Source organism: Protobothrops mucrosquamatus, unplaced genomic scaffold (assembly GCF_001527695.2).
Source record: "Protobothrops mucrosquamatus isolate PMUCROS unplaced genomic scaffold, P.Mucros_1.0 scaffold1372, whole genome shotgun sequence".
In the NCBI taxonomy this organism is placed as follows: domain Eukaryota; kingdom Metazoa; phylum Chordata; class Lepidosauria; order Squamata; family Viperidae; genus Protobothrops; species Protobothrops mucrosquamatus.
Genome location: NW_015387562.1, coordinates 121333 through 144298, shown reverse-complemented (window position 1 = coordinate 144298; position 22966 = coordinate 121333). Strand labels below are relative to the sequence as shown.

Below are 22966 nucleotides of genomic sequence, written 5' to 3'. Positions count from 1 at the left end.
CGGGTCACCCTGAAGAGGGCGGCAGGGCGATTATCTGATGACGCGATGAGTGAGGCATAGTAGTTAGTCCTAGCCTCCCTCAACGCCACAAGGTAGGATCTAAGATGTATCCTTGCCTGTGCTCGATCGGATTCGGTACGGCTGGCCCTCCAACTGCTCTCTAGGCGTCTTTTCCGACGTTTCATCTCTCTCAGCCCCTTGGTGATCCTCTTCAAGGATTCCTTGGTTGTTCTGACCATGCGTTCCGCTTGGCCGTTAGAGGCCGGGTGGAAGGGAGCCAAAGTGGCATGCCTAATCATATTTGCCCTTAAGAAGGACTGAACCTCTGCAGAAGTAAATTGAGCCCCATTGTCTGAGACTATGACATCTGGGAGCCCATGCGTTGCAAAGATGCTGCGCAAAACCTGGATGGTCCTGGCAGTCATCATAGTGGACACCGGAATGACCTCTAGCCACTTGGAGTGACTGTCCACAACAATGAGGAAGAGTTGCCCCTGAAAGGGGCCAGCAAAATCAATATGAATCCTTGACCAAGGGGCTTGTGTGGTCTCCCATCTATGCACAGGAGCATGTGGCATTTCTGGCCTTGACTGCTGGCAAATGAGGCACCTGTGGACCTAGGCCTCAATGTCTTTATCGAGCCCAGGTCACCAGAGTAGCTACATGTGAGCGTCTTCATCGGGACTATTCCCGGATGTCCCTCATGCAGAGAATCAAGGACTCTAGTCCTCAGTGAGATCGGGATTACTACCCTACTGCTCCACAAAATGCAACCCTTAAAGGTGGATAACTCATGCTTACTTTTCCAGAAACTCTGAAAGTCAGGGCCAGGACATGTTTCCGGCCATCCTGTGAGCACACAGTTTAACACGTGGCTCAACGTGTTGTCAGAAACTGTTTCTGCAGCAACATCCACTGCATTAAGGGGAGACTCCGTCAAATCCTGGATAGCCAGGATGTGGTTAGCTGGAGCAGGATCTGATTCTAATAGTTGTAGAGGCAACCTACTAAGACCGTTTTCATGGCCCATTTCTTTACCCAGTTTGTGAACCAGACAATAATCATAAGCAGATAAGAATATTGACCACCTCAACATTCTAGGAGAGATAATCTGGGGTGTCTGCTTGTTTGTAGTGAACAACCCCAGAAGCGGCTTGTGGTCAATGAAGACTGTGAAGTGGCAGCCATACAAAAAGTCATGAAACTTTTTTATGCCTGCCACAATGGCCAATGCTTCCCTATCTATTTGTGCGTAGTTGCATTCTGCAGCAGAAAGAGTCCTGGAGTAATAGGCTATAGGGACTTGTGTCCCATCAGCACTGAGATGATTTAACACAGCTCTGATCCCGTATGGGGATGCATCACACATGATGCTGACTGGCAACTGATCATTGAAATGAGCCAACACTGCATTTGATGACAACAACACTTTAACTGCTACAAAACTCCTCTCGTGGACACTCGTCCATGGGGCCTTCTTGTCCAAGAGCCAGTGTAATGGCTCTGCCACTGCGGCCTTGTGGGAGAGGAAAGCATGATAGAAATTAAGGAGTCCCAGGAAGGCCTGAAGCTCTCCCTTAGACTTGGGCCTGGGTGCCTGCTGAATTGTTTTGAGCTTAGATTTAGCAGGATGAATGCCTTTGGCATCTATACAAAACCCCAGGAATTCTGTGGAAATGACTCCAATTTTGCATTTCTCCTTTCTTCCGCTTCACGGAAATGCCACAAGATGACCCAGAGCCTGAAAGCGAGGTTTTTCACTGATTCCCCAGCTATGAGGATATCATCGAAATATGGGCATACACCCGGAATGTTGCGGAGCATGCGCTCCATTACGCTCTGAAAAATGCCAGGGGCTACATTAACCCCGAACTGTAACCTTCGCACCTTGAAGGCTCCCCAGTGGGTTACAATGGTTTGGGCCTCAGCCATAGTGTCGTCCACCGGCAGCTGCTGATAGGCCTGGGCCAAATCTAATTTGGCGAAAATGTGACTTCCCTGTAGAGATGCCAAAATGTGGCTGACTACAGGCACTGGATAGGAGTGCTGCTGGAGAGCTTTGTTTAACGTGCATTTATAGTCAGCACAAATGCGGACTTCTCCGTTGGCCTTAAGTGGCGTGACAATGGGAGTTTCCCATGGACTGATATCCACCGGCTCTAAAATTCCTTATTGCAACAGCTTGTCCAGCTCTGCATTGATTCTCTGCTTTAGGGCAAAAGGCACCCGACGAGGCTTAATCCTTATCGGTGCTATTGAAGGATCTAACTGTAGTGCAATTGGAGGCCCTTTGTACGCCCCTAACTCTGAGCTGAAGACATCAGCAAACTCTTTATACACCGCTGAGAGGCTTGACGTTTGCAAGCTATTTAACCCAGTCACTTGAATTCCCAAAGCATCAGACCAATAGAGTCCAATTAGGCTAGTGCAGTTGCCCTCAACGATGACTTCCAAGGGACCCTTGAAATTCTTGAACTGCACCACGAGTGTGGCCTCCCCCTTTATCTTTACCGGGAATTTTGGAAATTGGTTAAAACGAGGTTTGACGGCCTGAGCTTAACTCTTTTGCCGCTTTGACTACAAATTTGCTGAAGTGTCCTTTGGGAAATTATCGATAGAGCTGAGCCCATGTCCAAATCCATGTCAGAAGGAACCCCTTGCAACTTGACTTTGAGGTGTAACTTCTCCTTGAGTGGGCGATGGGTGCTTGTCCTAAACACGCTCCTTCTACTCACGCAAAAACCCACCCTGTTTTGACTGGGGATCCCGGTACCTTTCCGAGGCAACTCTTCTGATGAATGTTCTTTCCTGCGACCCAAGCAAATGGCGGCAATGTGGCCTTGCTTGCCACATGCCCGGCAAGTTGTTGTGCGGAACTGGCAGTCAGCCCGTTTGTGACGGCCTCCACACCCGATGCAACGAGAGAAAGAAACTGCCTTGTCAGATTGCCATTGAGGCCTTATTTCTGGAGGTTGCTGCAACTGATTGACTTCATGGTCCGATTCGGAGTCTTCAACTCTATCGGTGTCCTCTTGGTAGATGGCCTCCATGCAAGGAGGGTTCTTGGAGAGCTGCAAGGCCTTAACAGCTCCACCTGCTGCTTCTTCAGCCATTATCTCCCTCAACGCATCTTGAAATGAGATAGACTCTTTAGCAAAGATTTTCTGTTGTAGTTCTCAGTTCCTTAGACCACAAACTAAGTGGTCCCACAGCCTTTCTTCAAAATCTTTGAATTTGCATTGCCGTGCAGCTTGGCGAAAAGCAGCTATGAAGTCGGCGGCGGACTCGCCGGGACGCTGGTCTCGTTGTTCGAAGGCGTGCTGCCAAGCGATGACCGAAAGCTTGGGCTCAAAATGTTCTTTGAGCATCTTCTTAAGTTCTGCGTACGCAATGGACTCAAGCAGCGCTGGTGCAACTAAGTTCTCTGTGATGTCGAATGTTGCTTGACCGCAAACAAGCAGCATTGCGGCCTTCAATCCGTCATCTCGAACTTGGTTTACTTGCAGGTAGTTTTCCACTCTTGCGATGTAGGAGCTCCACCTCTCTGGATGAGCGACATCGAATTCAGAGAGTCTTCCTATCTTCACCATGGTGAGTCTTTCGCGGCCTTTTCAATGCCTTGTGCTGCACAGTCTTCCGTGGGACTTCCAGGGCGGATCCTTGGAAGCACTCTCCTCCAGCGTTTCCGTACTGGCAGGATAGAGTGTGGGGGGTGGTGGAACGCCGTTCCGACCAAGTGCTTGCTAGGCCTTTCCCCCCATAGTGACTTAGTTCTTCGAATTGCAGCAGCACGATCCCACCTTCGTCACCAATGTTCTGTTTTCTGCTTGGTTCAGCATTGAAGAAGCAGTAATAGAAACAAGTACTTCTTTATTGAAAGTCAAAACAGAAACTAACAAGCATTGCTCCACCCCTATTTATATATTCAAATCTGGATGGCGTCAGCCAATGAGAGCACAGTATTCTCCTACTCAAATGCATAATAAACAGTCTTGTAGACAGCAAGTCTGGCTAGCAGGCCACGTGGTCTGCTAACCGTTCCTAACAGATCTCAGCAACCTGTTCTATAAATTTAACTCAATACATTACAATTTTCACCCCCTTTCTCTTGTAAACTCACCAACCTCCTTTATTCCCTTAAGTTATACTAAATCTAATTTATAGTCATTCCTTTCAAAAAATTATTTCAGTATCAAAAAGGACTAATAGAACAAACAAATGTGATTTGTTACACCTAAAAAAAATCTCCCTGCTCATTGAACCATTTCTATTTGGTTATTTGAAAAGAAGAGCAATCTAAGCAAGGCAAAGACTAATGCAGTATATGTTTCAGTATGCTGGGGAGAAAGAGGAACCTATGTGTCAAGGGGGATTGGGTGGACAGATATGGGAAAATATTTGGATAGTTTCTTTATTTTGAATACTGTACATTCTTTCAATCACATCTTTCTTTTTCTTCAATACAGATAGTCCTTGAGTTATAACTACAATCAGGGCTTTTTTTCAGACGGAACGCGGCGGAACCGCATTCCGGCACCTTTTTCCGGGCCGGCCGCACCGGAAATAGCCCCTCCCACACCGGAAATAGCCCCTCCCAAATTTTACTTGCATTCCTGTTCTCTAAAGGGGCGGTCCTAGGGTTTGATGAGGGCGTGGCCAGGTTTGAGTTCCGCCACCTTTTCTCCGAGAAAAAAAGCCCTGACTACAATTGAGCCCAAAATTTATGTTGCCAAGTGAAACATTTGTTAAGTGAGTTTGCCGCATTTTGCGACTTTTCTTGCAAATACAGTAGTTGTAAAGTGAATCACTGCAATTGTTAAGATAGTAACATGGTTGTTAAGTGAATCTGGCTTCCCCATAGACTTTGCTTGTCCAAAGGTTGAAAATGTGATCACATGATCCTGGGACCCTGCAACTGTCATAAAATATGAACTAGTGGCCAAGATCTGAATGTTGATCAGGTGACCATGGGGAGGCTGTAACGGTCAGAAGTGTGAAAAATGGTCAGAAGTCACTTTTTTCAGTGCCATTGTAAATTTAAAAGGTCACTAAATGTAAGCCGAGGACTATATGTACTTCAGATACAAATCCCATTCAAGAACTTTCTCTCATAAGGCACAGCATCCTAAGCATGTTGAAACTATCAGGGCTGCAGAAATTTTCAAAATACTTGATTTGGATTTTAAGGAGAAGACAAAATTTTGGCATTGTTAAAGCAGCTGCATCTTCTTCCAGACTTGCAGAGACAAAGATGGGCTCAACTTCAGAAGCAGTCTCAACTATTTGAAAATAGTCTGAAATTATTTGGGTAGTGTAATTGCACAAAATGGAAATGCAGAGACAGACATCAAATGCTGCAATGGAAAAGCAACAGCTGTTTTCCAGAAGATGAATAAAATCTGGTCTTTGTCACCTATATCACTGAAACTTAAATTCCATTTGCTTGCCTTGCTAAAGTTGCCTATAGTGATCCCAACAACTATTTATGCCAATGAGACCTGGAAGGCATCAGTGAGTATTAACAAGAGACTTGACATGTTCCAACAAAGATGTCTTTGTCAAATCCTAAAGATTCACTATTTTGCCCATGTTACTAATGGAGAAGTGCGCCCAAAGAGTTTCTCCTGCAAACTACATAACATAGTTGCATGCAGAAGACTTCACCTTGCAGGTCATATACTCCATACTTATTTTAATTGTGTTTCTTCTGACATGAATAAACAAACAAACAATATACTCCATATGGAAAATAATTGAATTCCCAGGATGGCAAAGAGACGGATTGTCCACATCCCCTCAATGCCAAACGACCAAGAGAACGCTCTCAAAAATAAATGATAAAAAACATTCGTAGATGACTTAAAGACTTTAAATATCATATGGGAAAACGCTGATGTACTCGTCCCAAACTGAAAATACTGGAGATCTCTTGTGGCCAGATATGCTACATAGCATAGGAGGATCTAATGTTAATGCTAATGCTAAATTTGAAAACAATACATCCTTAAATACTTGAAAGAGGTTCTTTTGCACAGACCTAGAAATTATTACAACATTTTCCCAATTGATTGATTTAACACCAGGAAACCAATCTTGGGGATGGGGTGGGATGAGGGATTGGAAACATTTAGGAGCATGTTTTATATATGGTTGGAGGCTAGGTTTTGTATGGGAAGATTTTGTTTTGTTTTTAAAATGTTCTATGTTCTTATGAACCAGTGGGAGGAAAATAGACCTGTCTCCATTAAATAATCATTTCCACAATCTCTCTAGATCCAATTTTGATTTGTTGAGTTCTCTCTTTTTGTACTTTAGGTTATATAACTGTTCATGAAATGAACAGTTTTTTGCAGTACTGAAAATTAGCATAAGTAGTTTTATTTAGGAAGTAACTTTGTGCCCTCTAGTTGTTTGGGATTTTTTACCAGCTCCAGCTAACAAGATCAAGTGGATGAGATTTTGGAAGACATAGAACAAAATATCTGGAAGGCATTTTATTTTCCCATCTTCACTCTCTACATCTCCACCATATACTAAGCTATACTTTCTAGTTTCTTGTCCAATTCTTCCTTTTCCCTGCCTTTTTAGAAAGGATTAAAAATTCAGATCCTGCACCTGAAATTACATAATTTAGGCTTAGTTTAGTCTGGAAAGTCATTTAATAATTGAACTATAAAATATATTCCATAAAATAACACCCTTGACATTCACTCAAAACGAACATCCTAATAATGTTTTAAACAAAGAAGAACATGTCTAAAAAAGTCCATGAACTGCCTTCATCCTCAATTATACTGAAGTGAACCTTACAAAAGTTATCAATGGACTGTTATTAAATTAGCAAATTATTAATGTCTAAACACTATCATGGATTGGACAACATATCTTGTTTAATTCAGGCAGGTCACTCACATTCATTTCCACTGTGTGTCAGTTTGGGGAATAGCTGTTTCATCTTTTCTCTCTGTTTACCTGATTTATTATTGTATCAGTACTTAGTGTACAGTTTCAGGTCTTCAATAAGAGTAAGGGCCCATCCCATGCACTGCTCCTGGATCAGGTCTTGACCTATACTGCACCCATTACAGTACCTTGTTTTGAAGGTGAAACAGTCTTTGTTTTTTTTCCTGGCTTAATGCTACTTTTCCTGGAACTAGAGGAGTTTTTTTTGTGGGGTGGGAATGAAATGGCATTACTAGGATTGCTCATTGTCTGTTTTACTCTTGGTTTTGCTGTTGCTTTACCCATCTTTCAGCACCCAAATGCAAGCATTTGATGCAACCTAACCATGCTAAAGCAGGCCTAAGGTAGCCTAATCAGTGAAATGAATTTTATTTCTTCAAGTCAATCGTGAATCAGTTGCACATTGGTATAAAATACTATGCCTTTATAGCAAGGAAATTATATAGTATGCAATAAACTCTTGCCTCATTCTGCTTTCCAGCCTCTGGACTCAATAAAGCCATTATCTCCCCTCTCTCTTCCCCAACATTCCCATATAGGTAGTCCTGGACTTAGGCATCACAACAGGAACATTGTTAAACAATGTGGTCCTTAAGTGATGTTATGACCTTTTTTTAACCAGGATCATTAAGCAAAAAGAGAAAGAGAGGCTCAACACCATAACGTTTGCATCTGCTCTCTATCTCTCTTTCGTTTGCCAAATACATACAAAATGCTTTGAAAATTGCTGATAGTGGAGAAGTGGCAACAGTTTTTTTCATGGAGTGCAGGCATAGTAGTTTTACTATAGAGTTGGAGTTGGGCAATTCAGTGAACTGGATATTGAATTCATTTTTAAGGCCTTTTATCATTGCCTGGAGGGACGGTTTAGAAATATTGAGGGCTACTGAAATGGAGGTAATAAAAATTCAGTTTCAAAATAATTTATCAATGAATGAGAGTGTGAAAATAGAGCGAAAACCATGTGGTGTGGAAATACCTAATAAATAGATACCATGAACAGTGTATCATGAACTTTGTTTTCAACTTCATGATCACTCAGTTGTGGCATTGTAGATCCATTCCTCAGCTATCTTGCTTTATGGATTTGATTTGTTTTGATTTCTATTTTGACTTTCTCATCTGCTGAGTCTCAAAAGCCAAAGAACAGCTTCTTATTGTATTTCAGACTCTGCTGCCTATTCCCATTCGAAGTCTTTGCATAGTTTTTCATGCTCCAGCCCTGCTTTCACCTTGGTTTCCGGATCTGAGGATCAGCATGACCAGTTCTTTGCCTGTTTCCATTCACATCTCCATTCCAGTCTTGAATTGATAGACTTCTGGCTTTGCATTCCCCCATAGATTATTGCAAAGAACTTTAGATGAATTCATTTATTTATCTAGTTGCAAATGGTGGAAAACATAATTAAAAAGTGGTGTGTAAGATGTATAAAAGCTCCTCAAATTTCATGAGTACTCTCCACAGCATCTTCAAATAGGTTTTAATGAATTGGTTTGGTTCCATGTTTATTGGAATATTTACTATGTGAAAATTATTTGCCTATTTACATTTAGAGTCTCTGAGCTTAGAGAACACCTGAGCTATGTATATTCTCTTCTATTGTTTACGCATAGTATACTTTATTTAATTCAGGCATTTATTTCAGAATAGTGAGAATTGATATGTGTGTGTGTGTGTGTGTGTGTGTGTGTGAGAGAGAGAGAGAGAGAGAGAGAGAATGAACAACATTGGTAAGACCAGAAATCAATCACCTTAGCATGAAGTTAATAACAAAGAAAATTGAGTGTCAGAAAGTAAGTGTATTGGGGGATTATAAATTACTGACAGTTTTGGATAGAGGAATTCAGTTTTGTTTAATCTAAACATTAAATTCATATTTCAAAGATTGATATTACTTATAAACTATATTGTAAAAGATATAGGATTTTTACATGGATATATGCTGGTTAAAGTATACTGTATATTATTGCTTAAATAAGAGGAGCTGATAAAGGAGCCCTGTAAGAAATAGGGAACAAATAATAAAAAATAATATGCAATATTGACTCTGAATACTGATCTTGAAAAGCTAAGCAGGGTCAAATCTATCTATTACTTTTTGGAAGACTATGAAGAAATCCCATGGCTGTAGCTAGACTATCATGTTGAAAAAATATCCCGGAAGAAGGCAATGAACCATATTCATATTGTGGAGAAGAAAACCACATTTTCACGTTATCACTCAAAATAGAGTTCAACTTGAAAAAATAGAGAAGTGGTTGTAATAATTGCTACTTCGGGGTTTTAGTGTAAATATTCCTGGATTCAGGAATTCAATAACTCTCTGGACAGCTGATACAGTATGGTATCTTTAAGGTGACTCACTGATTCTGGGAAAGTAAAAGACAACATACAGGAAAATATAACAGATAAAATCATGCAAATCATAAGGAATTGGGGCTATCATTTCTCTAGAATAAAATTGTTTTCTGCGAAAAGTATGTATTTTTAGAGTTGTGTGATCAAAAGGACTATTTTAAGGAAGTGAAGTGCTATTGTTATTAAATTAGAGGTATGGAGATGTGAGTACCATTGTTGGTGATAACAGAATAAGGTTGTGCTTGTGGGCATTTAAAATGATCTGTTCTGGAGATCGTAGTTAATATGATTTTGTTGTATTTTATGATATTTTAAGGATTAAGAACTAACATATGAATCCAGGTAAGTTTTCTTTTTTATTGCCAATGTTACAACAAAGGATGACATTATGTTGTTGTAGGATAGTTGAATGTGCCATTGGAAAGACAAGTTAGATTAGTTCATAACCTGTTCAGCTGCAATTTCGAACCACAGAAAGGGCTCATGAATATCAGATTATTAACTCAACATTTGGAATGCTGGGATGAAAGCATTATAAAGACTCCTCATATTCACACTAAATATCCAGAAATCCTGTTTAAGAAAGTGTGCTTAGGGACAAACCTCTTCATAACAATGATTTTGTTCCAACAAGACTAGTGAACTTCACTAGTTCATTTGCATTAGAAAAAGTCTATTAGAAATGTAGTGTTGAACTTGGGAACACAAGTTCAGGAGTCAGTTAATATTCATGGGTGGAATCTCATTGTATTTAATTATACTATAGCTTTTTTAAAATATATAAACCTAATATAAACCAATTATAAATCAACACACAAGTGGTAGGCATTTTGAGCTGATCTAATTAATAATTAACACTATATATTTATTAGTTTCTAACCAAAACATATCTCAATTGCATTTGCACTTAAAATCCATTTGTTCAATCAATATCCTGTTTTTCCCGCTTTTAAAAAAAAAATGATTTCCCATCAATGTTCAAAGTGTCTCCATTGCTTATAGTTTTCTCATAATAAATTATATTTGGGTAACCAAAAGCTTCCCTTATTCAGATCCTCTTAGTATTTTCACATTTCCCTTCTCATACCAAAATATAGTATACTAGTTGCAGATCCTATCTTTCTAGTTATAATAATACTTTTATTTCTAACAATTATCTATTCTCCTAGCCATGTTCAAACATCTATTTAAATAATATAATATCCCATCTAATGGGTCAAAATCTCTATTTTCTTCAGTCTTACACTAGCTTTCTTCCTTTGGCAACTAACTTTGCAAGTCAATACATTTGAATCATTAAGTAGTTCTTCCTCTATTTTTGTGTACATTGTTTGGAATAAGAAAGACAATTTGATTAAAGTATTTTTGGAAGAACACTCAGCTCATTTATATTCATTAAACTGCCTCTCTCCTTCTTCAATTTTCCACAATTATCCTAATAACTTTATCTTCCGTTTGATCAGCTCTTCTTCCTTATCCTCAAAAGTGTTCTGAGATCTTGACAAGTAAGATATCTTTTCCATTTCCGGTATTATCGCTATATCTTCTAATTCTTCATTTGTCTGAGTCTGTCTGTTGATATCTTCCTTTAGGTCTGCCATCTTTGGATCCGCTTCCTCTAATTTTTCTTCTATTTTCTGGGTTACTAGTTCCTTCTTTGGAGACATTTTCTGAATTTGTAGGTTTAGATTAGAAAATTGTTCTTTTATCTTCTTTGTGTTATTTTTAGTCTCATCATGAGCTAAGGCAATTGTCTCTTGTATTGATTTCAACATAGAAAGAATTTCTTTCTGAGATTCATCAACATTTTCTTGTTGGTATGTCAAGCTGAGGACTTTGAAGACAAGTGTTAAGGGTGGTTTTTTTTTTACCAGTTAAGGCTAAGTAATGAACATTCATTTTGTCTTTGTATGTGGTCTTTATAGTCCAATCTATTTAGGAATTTAAAAAGTTTCAGTCAATTGTAATTTGAACTCCAAATTAACCAGCAAGCCTAGCAGTTCATCCTTAAGCCTCCCCTAAACAAATATAAGCAAAATTCAAGTTTTTCTGTCCAATGAAAAACATATCCATTCTGTCCAGAGAGAAAAAGCAATTAAAAGTTGTTCATCAATCAAAGGTTTATAATCTGAAGTATTCCATCATCTCAATCAGTAATGCATGTTTCTTCTATAGGGAAATAGTTCCACAACACAGCTCTAAAAGTCAGTATTTGTATTCGTAATCCAGGCAGGCCAGTTTCAAAATAGTTTATCATCTCTGCCACACAGATAAGCAGCCCAAGAGGGTTTTTTCCCCCTTTTCCCAGATACAGGCTTCAAAAGTGAAAGTTTCCAAGGACAGCAAAAGTCTTATCTGAGTCTCGGCTTCAAGCCAAGTTTCCTTCAATCATAATATATTGTAGTGCTGTGGTTTGCCACTAGATGTCATTGATGCCGTCTTCCAGCTTTTTAAATCCAAACTTACATTGCAAGCTTTTCAAGTCTCTTTTCTAAAAAAGTTTCAAAAGCACTTTTAGTCCCCAAATTTCAAAGCTATATATCTTTATTGATCCAAATTAATCTTGTAATTTCTCTGTTTTCTTCCAAGCAATTAGTTCGCCGCTTTTCTTTTCCTGAGGGAATGGAGCGGAAATTCCCCTTCCCTCTCTCATCAGGCAGTTTTCTTTATTTTGGGTGTTTTTTTTCCCAGGAAAAAGTCTTAAAGTCATAAAGAGAGGATAAAGTCTTACCCAGTTCCATCCACATTGCTCAAAAGTTGCTCATTAGTATTTATTTTCTTTGGTTGTCAGCAACTTCTGACTGGCCACATGAATGTGGCCAGTTTTTCCCCTGCCGGTTTGGAGGGCTTCCTTGGATCAAACAGAAGAGCTGCCACCCCTCCATGATCAACAAGAGTCCCCTCCTTCTTCATCACCTCTCCAGAGCAACTTTTGACTCTTTTTAGGGTCCCCAGCAGGGTGAAATCAAACCTGGAAAGCGGAACCCTGTCTTTCTGCATCTGTGACACCGCAATGCCTAACTGGAAGCCCAACCACAGCTATGATTCTCTCGATGACATATTGTCTATCTTGGCCTCAGCGTCTATCCATTACTCTTTTGCTACTAACATTTGTTTTCAAGTTATCCTCTGACATCACATTATGAAAACCCGTACCGATCCTAGCCTAGTTAGTATGTAAAATTGAAACTCATTGGAAGCTCCCTGTCACTGAACTTGTGAGCTTTTGAATGGAGAAATGATCTCTGAATATAATATTTACTGTATGTAACATAATAGAAACTTATTTTTAAAAAGTGGGCAGGTAGAGAGTGAAATGGAAGTCAGCAGATGTTTATTTTTTCTCCCTTCTCTTATAGCTCACTCATTTCCATTTGTTAGCCTCTTTTGTGTTTTAACAATAGTGTTTTCATCATTCTTTGTTGCAGGTAGAAGAAACATTCAATTCATTATGGATCATGTCTCTCTGACTGTCACTTGAATTTATCAGTCAACACTATGATATGCAAGAGCCTTTTCTTCAGCCTTTTCTGCAAAAGAGAGGGAGGGAGGTGCGGGAGTGCTATTAGAGCTAATTAGAAGAAAGTCAATTACCAGAAATTTTTCCCCAGAGGAGTAAAAATGCCAGACAGCCACATTAGCTGACTTTTGTTATATTTTCAGGTTTACTAAGAACAACATTATTTAATGCTCACTCCATATATGTGTGTTTGTGTGTGTGTATATATGGGAGATTTCTTAGACTTTGAAATCCAATATTTATAGACTGGCCATTAAAGTGATGGTTGAAGTGCAATCTTAGCCTCAAATTATACCTGTAGTTGATCATGGAATATAGAATTGTGAAATTGGAAGAGACTCTGAGGATCACTTAGCCCAAATCTCTAAGTATGTAGGAAAACCAGTTAAGCATCCAGCTTCTTATTTAAAACCACCAATGAGGAAAACCCATAATCTCAATAGGTGGAGTGCTTCACTGCTGTACAAAACTTAAATCTGAACAAGAAGTAAGCACCTTCAAGTAAATTAATTATTTCTCTTCCTAGTCCCTTATCATTTTCCCTATGGCATCTTTTTACATACCTGATCTCAGGCCAGTCTTTTTATCTTCAAACTAAACTCTGTTCCTTCAGATTGTTCTCACAAGATACATTCTTAAGTTCCTGTCTCATCTTTGTTGTCCTTCTCAGACTCTATTCTAATAGAGTCCGTATTGGGATCACCACTAAATTCTCTATTCCGGCACAACAAAATATTTCGCCAGCAGAAAAATAGCTTGAGCTATATAGCTATATACAGTAGGTGTAGACTTTGAATCTTAAGAAAATTGGTCATATACCACAGAACCTGAAGATGCACATTTGATATGGCATAAAGATAAATCCTTTATCAGAGTGGCTAACCACCTTACCTCGGATGATGGATATAATCTGAAGAAAGATTTGAATAATGAAATAAAGGCCAGGATGGGTGACGGATAATTTGACTCAGTTCTGAAGAAGCACAGTGGGAGATATGTGTGAGCAGAAGACAGATCCAAATTCCAAAAACGATGCACAAAACTCTCACACACCAACTTATCGTGACTAAGTTTTATTTGATCTTCCTATTGTGAGAAAATGTAAAGGCAACCAGAGCTTTAGGGAACTCTACCTGACACTAGTATAGCTTGCTTTCACATTCATTATCTGAAAATTGTGACAGTTCAGAATTTGATGTTAAGTAATTATGATAATTATAATGATAATAGATACAAAACACCTGAGTTCACCTTTATGACTGCCACAGCAACTGAGGTGTTTTCAGAGATTTATGCTTCTGTTTAGGATCTTTCTGCCTGAACAAATTAACCTTGTTAAGAGAAAAAAAACAGGTGTAAGGGAGATAAAACCTGAATTCCTAAAACAGACCAAAGGTGATAACTTATTCTGGATGCCCCATTCATATCATAATGAATGCATAATATTCATAGAAACACCAATGCAAGTTAGTGTAAGTAGAATCAGACTAAAGTAAGTTTATTGTAGCTTTCAGATATCTTACCTTTTGTGCTCGTCGCTTGTCAGCTCTTTGATTCTGATGATAAATTCGGCTGAAATTGGAAACAATAACTGGGACAGGAAGGGCAATGACAAGCACACCGCTCAGTGAACAAATGGAACCAAATATCTTGCCAGCAATTGTCTTGGGCACCATATCTCCATAACTGGTATGGGGCAAAAAAGGAGACAAATAAGATAGCAGTGTTAGTACAAAGCAAAGCACATGTAAACACTGGCTAATCTGATAATCTTGAGAAATGTTTCTCAACCTCAGCAACTTTAAGATGTGTCGACTACAACTCCCAGAAATCCTCAGCCAGCATGGGGCATTCTGGTAGTTGAAATCCACACAATAAGCAGCTGAGGTGGAGAAACACTGATGTAGAGCAGGCTTTTCAATCTGTTCTATGGAATTTTGAGATTCCACAAGAATTTGATGGGATTTTATAAGAGAAAATGCACTCAAATGCAATCTAGAGGCTTGTACTGAGTCATATTAACTCCCCAAAATTGCCTAAATTGGATATGGGAAGCTCTCTGAACACTCTGCTAACATAAAAAGTTCTGCTTAAATTTACTTTAAATTTCCTACACTCTTTATTGAATCTTAGCTTGTCTTCATTTAGTATGGTGAGAGCTTACCTAGGCAACAACCTGCTCCATCAGATGTTCCATTTAGCACTTCTGCAGAATAAACCCCTGTGGCCCAAGATATAAAAGCAATCTTGAGCTCTATAAAAATGACATATGATGCATTATCCCATATTTGCTTTGTTTACATTAACAACAAATTCATGGTGATGGATGTGCTATGTAAGCTTTTACCTGCTTTTCCTCAAGCCACTCTGAATCTAGTTTCTGGCAAAAATGAGATGACTTCACATTTTGCATCAATTTTTTTAGCTTCATGAATTCTAAGCCAGGGGATATGTTACAATTTTCAGTTACTTTCAAAAGTCACTGAGACTGCTTTATGTCTAAAGCAGTGATGGCAAACCTTTTAGAGACCGAGTGCCCAAACCGCAACCCAAAACCCACTTATTTATTGCAAAGTGCCAGGGCCACATCAGCATTGTGGTGCCCTCAGGGAGGGGGGCAGGGAGGCGCCTCTGAGTGCCACCTTTGGCATGCAAAACCCGGGGGCGCAAAAATGGGCCGCCATGCCGCGGGGTGCAGATACAAGACGCTGCACCACACAAGAATGGGGCAGGGCTAGTGAGTTTCATTTAGGCACTAGCCCTGCCCCATTTGCAGCGCATGCATGCTAGCAGCCCCGTGTGTGCATGCACGCATGTAAAATGCTTTTCTTCCAGTCCACCAATCGACAATGGTTGGTGACCTCTGCTCTACCATCTCTACTCGAGCTTGTTAGTCAGTCGCTTTGCCTTTGTGCTGGGTGGGGCTCCTGCTCTGGGTGGCGGTGGCGGCCTGATGGACCTGCTGCTGGTGGCAGTGGCGCACGTGCCAACAGAGAGGGCTCTGAGTGCCGCCTCTGGCACGCGTGCCATAGGTTCGCCACTACTGGTCTAGAGTTTTTTAAAAAACCTAAATGCCTCCCCATATATACTTACTGACCTATACAACATTAATATAAGCAAAAATGCACAAAAGAAAAATATAATTCCATTTTCAGGTAATAGTTCAATGTTCAATTGCCTCTACTGTAGATTGTTATAATGACTGTTGTAATTTTGAAGTTTAGGGATCACTTTTCTATCTTCATTCATGTAGTAAACTATCTGTATTGACAACAAAGCAAGAAATAGAACCTGACCCAATCTAACAATAAAATAGTCTTCCCCAGCTGGGTATATATGGTGGATATATACCATATATAATCTATAGTCAGTACAACCAGTAAGAAAAATTAAGCTAATACAGAAACCAGACAATAAAAATATTTCTCCTTACATCAAATCTTCATAATCAACCCAGAGACACACTAATTAGAAGGTCTGTGAGAATCTTTGATCTGAAGATTCTCACAGACCAAGATTCTTGACTGAACTGCATCTTCAAACTGAATTTTTCGATTACCGTAAATTTCCAGATAGGTTTACTGCATTGAACCAAATCAAATGACTCCAACTTTGAATAGAATTATTTCAGTTCAAGATGAATTATACAACAAATTAAACTGAATTATTATTATGTGAGACTTGGGGGTGTATCTCTATTAATTGACTGAAAGTAGTAAAAAACAAATGCACATTTTAAAATACATTGTAAGATTAATTCCTTTTGTTGTCATCCCAATGCCAGCATTTTGAGGTAGACCAGGTCAAGAAATACATAGCACACCAATTCATTGTTGTTTGATGTAATAACAAAATCATGAAAATCTGAAAGTTTCCTTCCAATGCCTCTTTTGCTAAAAAAGAATCAAGGTTTTTTTTTGCCCACTCTTTTTTCCCAGGGCTGAGTGGATGTTTAGCTAACTATTTTTGCATTCTTTCTTCAGAGTTGTGCTCCTCCACAACTACCAGTAGTGAAATAAGTACAACATATTAAATGTCGAAAGGTTTGTTTAACACAACATATTTTTCATTACCACCTTTCAAGTTAATCTTATGGCAGGACAGAAGGACCAATAACACACCAATCCACTGGCTGGACAATCTTCAAAATCAAGTGTGGATCTTTCTTTCCAGATCATGAGAAATATAAGGTCAAGCATTGCTACAAGAATTAGAAGGCAGAATCTTCCAGCAATATAAATACTCTCAGAATTAACCACAAAAACAATGTATCAGTGACATTACACCACACTCAATCTGTAATATATTATCCAGATTTTTCTCACGGGCTTATAATCAATGCCTATTTTTGCTGAAAGGTTTTTGGGATGCCTATATGAATGTTTAATACTTCTTTATAAAAGTATAACTATCAGTTTACTGACCACATTTCCCAGGACTTGTAGGCCATTGCAAAAATACAAATTAGTTCATACCTTCTAGATTTACTATTGCTCTGTATTAGAAAACTGAAGCACCTCTCTGCTTGGATCAATAGTAATTAAAAGCATAGGAAATAGTATGTCTTATAAAACAGACAATAGCAGAAAAAAATTCTTGGAAGAAGCCTTTTATTCAAAAACATTTCAGTCATATTATATAAGTATTAAATAAACACTGTTTATCTTTCTTAAGATTGCATATGCATCCATATATAATACTTCTTTTTAAAAGATAAAGAAAGAGAAATAAAAAAATTCTACTAAATGTCAATACTTAGAATATGAGTTCTAAAGCTTACATCAATATACACTGTAAATCAATTGGAGAACAAAGAAGGGGAAAGTCAAAAATTAAATATTTATATTGCTTTTAGGGTTTTTTGTTTCTTTTTCTTCTAACAATGATAAATAATAATATAGTGGAGATTTTGCTGTTAGGCTACAAATTCATATACCGTATTTTTTTATTTAATATGAAAACAATATACTCTGCTTCACATCTTTTATAAATGTTATATTAAGCATTAATTGTACAACCTAATTATTTATCCATGTATAGATATTATTCTTTTTGAAAATATATCTGTTATAAATTAAAGAAAAAAAACACAATTTGAATGAACAAAAGAACACTGGAACACTGCTATCATGTCTCCCTAGTCCTTCTTTTCATTAGCTAGCTGCTAGACAAATCTTTTTCCTGTAACCATTCTTTGTATGTTTTAGCTTCCACTTCCCTAATCATTCTTGTTACTCTTCTCTGGACTCTTTTCAGAGTCTCAACATCTTTTTTATATTGTGGTGACCAGAACTGAATGCAGTACTCCACGTGTAGTCTTTTTTATTTGCACATGCACGGTAGCTAGGTTGCTACCACTGCTGCCGCTGCTGCTACTGGTCCACGTAGCCAGAAAGGTTGGGGACCTCTGTTGTATAGAATCCTCTTTTCTATTTGTTTCTATCTGTTCTGGAAACAGACAATTATGGCCCAGGATTGCTTGTAGCCTTGGGGAGCCCTTTTAGTGACTGCCTGGACCCTCTCTAACCATGATTGTGGAAAATTGAAATCATGTTTTCTTGCCTTTTTGACCTGAAAATGTATTATATGCCAGACAATTCTGGTGAAATTATGTCTACCAAGTTGCAAGGAATTGGAAGAGTTTGTATAAGAACAATGCTCTAAAATAGAAAGGTAAAGGTTTCCCCTGTCAGTGGCGTCTGACTCTAGAGGATAATATTCATCTCCAATTCACAGCCGAAGCGCCAGAGTTGTCTAAAGACGCTTCCATGGTCATGTGCCGGCATGACTATGTGCTGAAAGTGCATGGAATAGTGTTAATAGGAATGTCATTTAAGTACACAGAAACCCTCAAAATCCTCTCACCATCAAATAGCTCTGGTCACTTGTATGATGTGTCTTACACACTTTGAGGTTCTTATTTTCCCTAACATTTAAGGCCTTGCTCTTGCCCAGAAAAAGATTTGCTCAGAAGAATCATACCATTACAGTCCTTATTTTGTATCTAGAGCAGGAGTGTCAAACTGCCGGCCCACCGGCCGGACACATCATCCGGAAGCCACACCCATCCCATTGCTGGCAATGGCAAAACCGTCCTGATTCATTGCACGATGTCATGTGATGTTGCGAGTTTGACATGTCTGATCTAGAGGATCTCCAAGTATAGTGAGATATATATATATATATCCTGAGTTTCTTTGATTTAATTTTTGCCTGCATAAACTATTGCTGATATCAGGATAGAAGGATTTATTCTATTTTGCAGGATCCAATCTGTGTTGGTCACTGGGACAGAGATTCAATCTTCTGAGCTTTCAGACTCATACTGGAGCCCATCCTCAGGGAACTTGTCTCTCACCAAAATATGACCAATCCAGACTGGATCATGCAAATCCCAGATTATCCCAGATTATCCTGGGACATGTATATCTGCCTTCATTTGTATTCTCTTTTGTGCCAAAATAAAGCATTGGACTGGATATATATTTATGATAGAATAACATGAGAGTGACTATCAGTGCAAACAATGAGGAATACTGATACGGAAAAGGAAGTTTTTCAAGAATTTTAGATATAGTGCAGAATATTTGTTTTAATGTAACCAGACTCATTTCACACTATAGAAACTGAAATTCTTGTTTAATGACTACTACTTTCTTCCATTCTAACTGGAGTGCAAAGCTTGTTTTGCAATGAATTGGATCTTGCAAATGTTCATATGTTGTTCTTATTTTAATCAGATTGTTCTCTCAACCTTGACCTTTTGCAATTATTTTAAAATTCAACCTTATTTTTACTGAACTAAATCCAGTTGATAGTTGATTGATAATATTGTCTATGGATAATTTTCTATTTTTCACTAATACATTAAACAATTAGAACTAAAAATAATTAGAAAAGAATATGAACAACAACAATATCAGGAGCCCTGGAGACAGAGTGGGTAGAATGCAGTATTGCAGAGAAACTCTGCCCAAAGCCTGGAGTTCAATCTTGATGGGGTTCAAGGTTCACTCAGCCTTCCATCTTCCAACATTGGTAAATTGAGGACCCAGATTGTTCGGGGTGATATGCTGACTCTGTAAACTGCCCAGAGAGTGCTATAAAGTACTATGGGGTGGTATATAAGTCATTGCTATTGTAATTTGAAAGTCAGCCAAGACTATTTTTTTAATTAAACATGAAATAGTTTTATAACAGGTACAAAAGGATTGGGGTATTCTGACCAATCACTTCATAGTAACAGTGGAAAACTCTTCAGATTTCTTTGTATGTTTTACTGGTTTTATTATCTAAGAGTTCTAGGACATATTAAGTCTAATGTAGATCCAGTATGGCATAGTATTTAGAGTGCTGGATTGCAACCCAGGAGACCCATTTGATTATGAATTTCCATTTGACCTTAGTTACTGTGGGCCAGTTATTTTTCCCAGGATTGTTATTGGGAAGTTAAGGTCTGAGAGCTGAACTCATGTTTGCATCTTAATTTTCTGAGAGAAAAAGTGGATTATTTCGGTAAGAAATCCATAAATAATAAATGAGCAAACAAATGTACTATAGATTTAATATTCTTTGTAGATTTTGCTATAATGGCTAACAAAGCTACCATTTTGGAAATTGTTATGACCTGGTAATATTTTATTTAACAGGAACTATCTAGAGCAGAGGTTAGCATCTTTTTTTCAAATGATGGGCACCTTCTCATGAGATTTGGGGCTTTAAAAAGAACAATTCATTTTTCTTCAATTGTAATAAGCTATGTATGGTATCTGGAGATGCCATAGACATCTGTGAATGTTGTGTTGCCATCTCCTCATCTGAAGCAATGTGCAAAGTTCAATGAGACCAGATTCTCTAAATAGAAGCTTTTGTGGGTGTTTGTGGATGTGTGCACGTGTGCATGCATGGGTGTGTGAATACTTTGATGGAATGATAGAAGTATATTTTAATGTATGGTTCTTCAATGTGGATGAAATGGGCATTATTTTCTGCAAAATAATTATTAGGACTAGGGATAGAAGCATAAGTAGATTAAACAGGGATCAGAACAGTCCATCTCTTTCAGATACCTACAGTTAGGAGACTGGAAACTGCATGATCAAGAAAGATTTGGAGAAGGAGGATATTTGAGAATTACACTTATTTTGGTATACAACAAATCGCCTATGGAAAGTAATTTGATTAGCGGATTAGAACCCCCCTCCAAAATATGAGAGAGGAATTAAATTCATGCCATTTCCTCTCTTCATTAGCCTTGAAATCAAGGGTAGATGAAGCAAAATATATGTTTCTGGAGCATAAGAGTTAAGGGCACATTTGTGCCAGTATTTAGCCCTATTCCTTTGCATGGAATTCTAAAATGTGTAAGGGTCTGTGAACATGCACAAAATAAGACTCCTGCCCATACATGTTCAGGAAGAAAAAAAGTTCTAAAACTGGAAGAAAGAACCATTCAAAGCTATTCCCCAGTACTTGTCATATTTGAAGTTACGAAGTACAGGTATATAACTATCCATTCTCTTGCATAGCGCTGGCTAAAATAAAGAAGTGAGCAACATTATATTCAGTGATGAAACTTAGCTAAGTTATACTTTTTTCTTCATTTTTCAGATAAAAGCAGAGAGAAAATACAGATTAAAAAAAACTAAACTGCATCAGAATAAAACTTTAATGCACTGAAGTAATATGAAACTATATAAATGGAATTTTAGAAATAAGCAAAAATGCCAACAAAATGTTCAATTTGTTAGGACAAAAAAACACCACCACACCATTTTCAGAAACATATCAAAATAAAATCAAGACAAAAAAAAAGTCAGCAGGACTTTTTAGAAAAGGAAAATGGATCTGGTAAGTATTTTGTAGCATGAGAGGGCACTTTTCACAATTCACATAATGACTTAGATCTAATGAGAAAGGCAAAGTATTATTGGTTACAGGCAATGTCCAACAGTTTCCTATGATGCTCAGTCATTTGGATATTGCCAAAGGATCAGATGAATAAAGGAGTCAAAAATGTCAAAGAGAAGCTGAGAAAAGTATTTTCTTGAGGGCAAATATTGTTGAACACATGTAACTTCTTCCAAATCAACATATTTGATGAAATAAGTTTGATCTCCATAAAACACTTTTTGGCCTAATAACCATCCTTGAAATATTTTAGTCAGAGAATTTAAATGGTGAAGAACAGAGGCTAATTAACATTATGCTTGCATCATTGTAGTGAAAAGGTGCATGAAAATTATTTTTAAGATGTTCCACACTGAACTATGAGCGCCTAGCTTAAAAAATACATTTGTGTATCCAGTGCTTTTTTTCTAAAAAAAAAAAAAGGTGCCGGAACTCACACACGTCATACAATCCGCCTTGCCTACCTACAAGGTTCCATCCAAAAAAGGTGCCGGAACTCCGTTCTGGGTGTTCTATGAGAAAAAAAGCCCGTGTGTATCTATCTATCCACATGGATGCACATACAAATGATTCTCAGGTTTAACTTCTAATCATACAGATAATGATTAACCTAAGTTCTAATATTTCTGGTCACTTTCAGACCCATCCTGGTATTAGACCATCCAGGTGCAATGTCTGCAGCCAAGGGCCACCAAGACAAGATATTGCTGCTTGTACCTCTTGCTCCCAATGTCACATGTTTCCTCCTGTCAGTTTGTCACTGGGGGTATTACTAGTATCTTGGGGAAAGGGCTCACCTCAAAACATAACTGTCTCAGCCAAAACAAGATAGTTGGCAGGTCTGAAGTAAGTTGTGTCTTTATTTTTCAACTCCTTCTAAATCTTTACTATGTGTCTAGATTCTTCATTTCAGGAAGGGGCAACACATATCCTTATCTCTGCTATAAGGAAGCATGAAGAAGGCTCCTGGTTGTGACTTATAGTGTCTTCTGTTCTCACCCAGCAATGAGATAATATAAAGCTTGTCATTACTCTTGTATAGCACATTCATGGTTTAAAGACTCTAGAACAGGGGTGTCAAACTGCCAGCCCGTGGGCCGGATGCGTCATGGTGAAACCGTGCCCATCCCATTGCCGGCAATGGAAAAAAGTCGTGATACATCATGACACGTCATGTGACATTGCAAGTTTGACACCCCTACTCTATAAGATAC

At 38.4% G+C, this 22966-nt stretch overlaps 1 protein-coding gene across 1 annotated transcript in view; it reads right to left on the bottom strand.

Annotated features, from left to right (window-relative positions):
• Positions 1 to 14521, bottom strand: part of LOC107292541 (potassium voltage-gated channel subfamily D member 3) — a 63958-nt gene extending 49437 nt beyond the window's left edge. Inside the window, exon 1 of the mRNA XM_015821640.1 lies at positions 14366 to 14521. Within this exon, the coding sequence (XP_015677126.1) occupies positions 14366 to 14518 (153 nt within the window). The 5' untranslated portion in view covers positions 14519 to 14521. The remainder of the gene's footprint in view (positions 1 to 14365) is intronic.
• Between the last annotated feature and the right edge of the window lie 8445 nt (positions 14522 to 22966).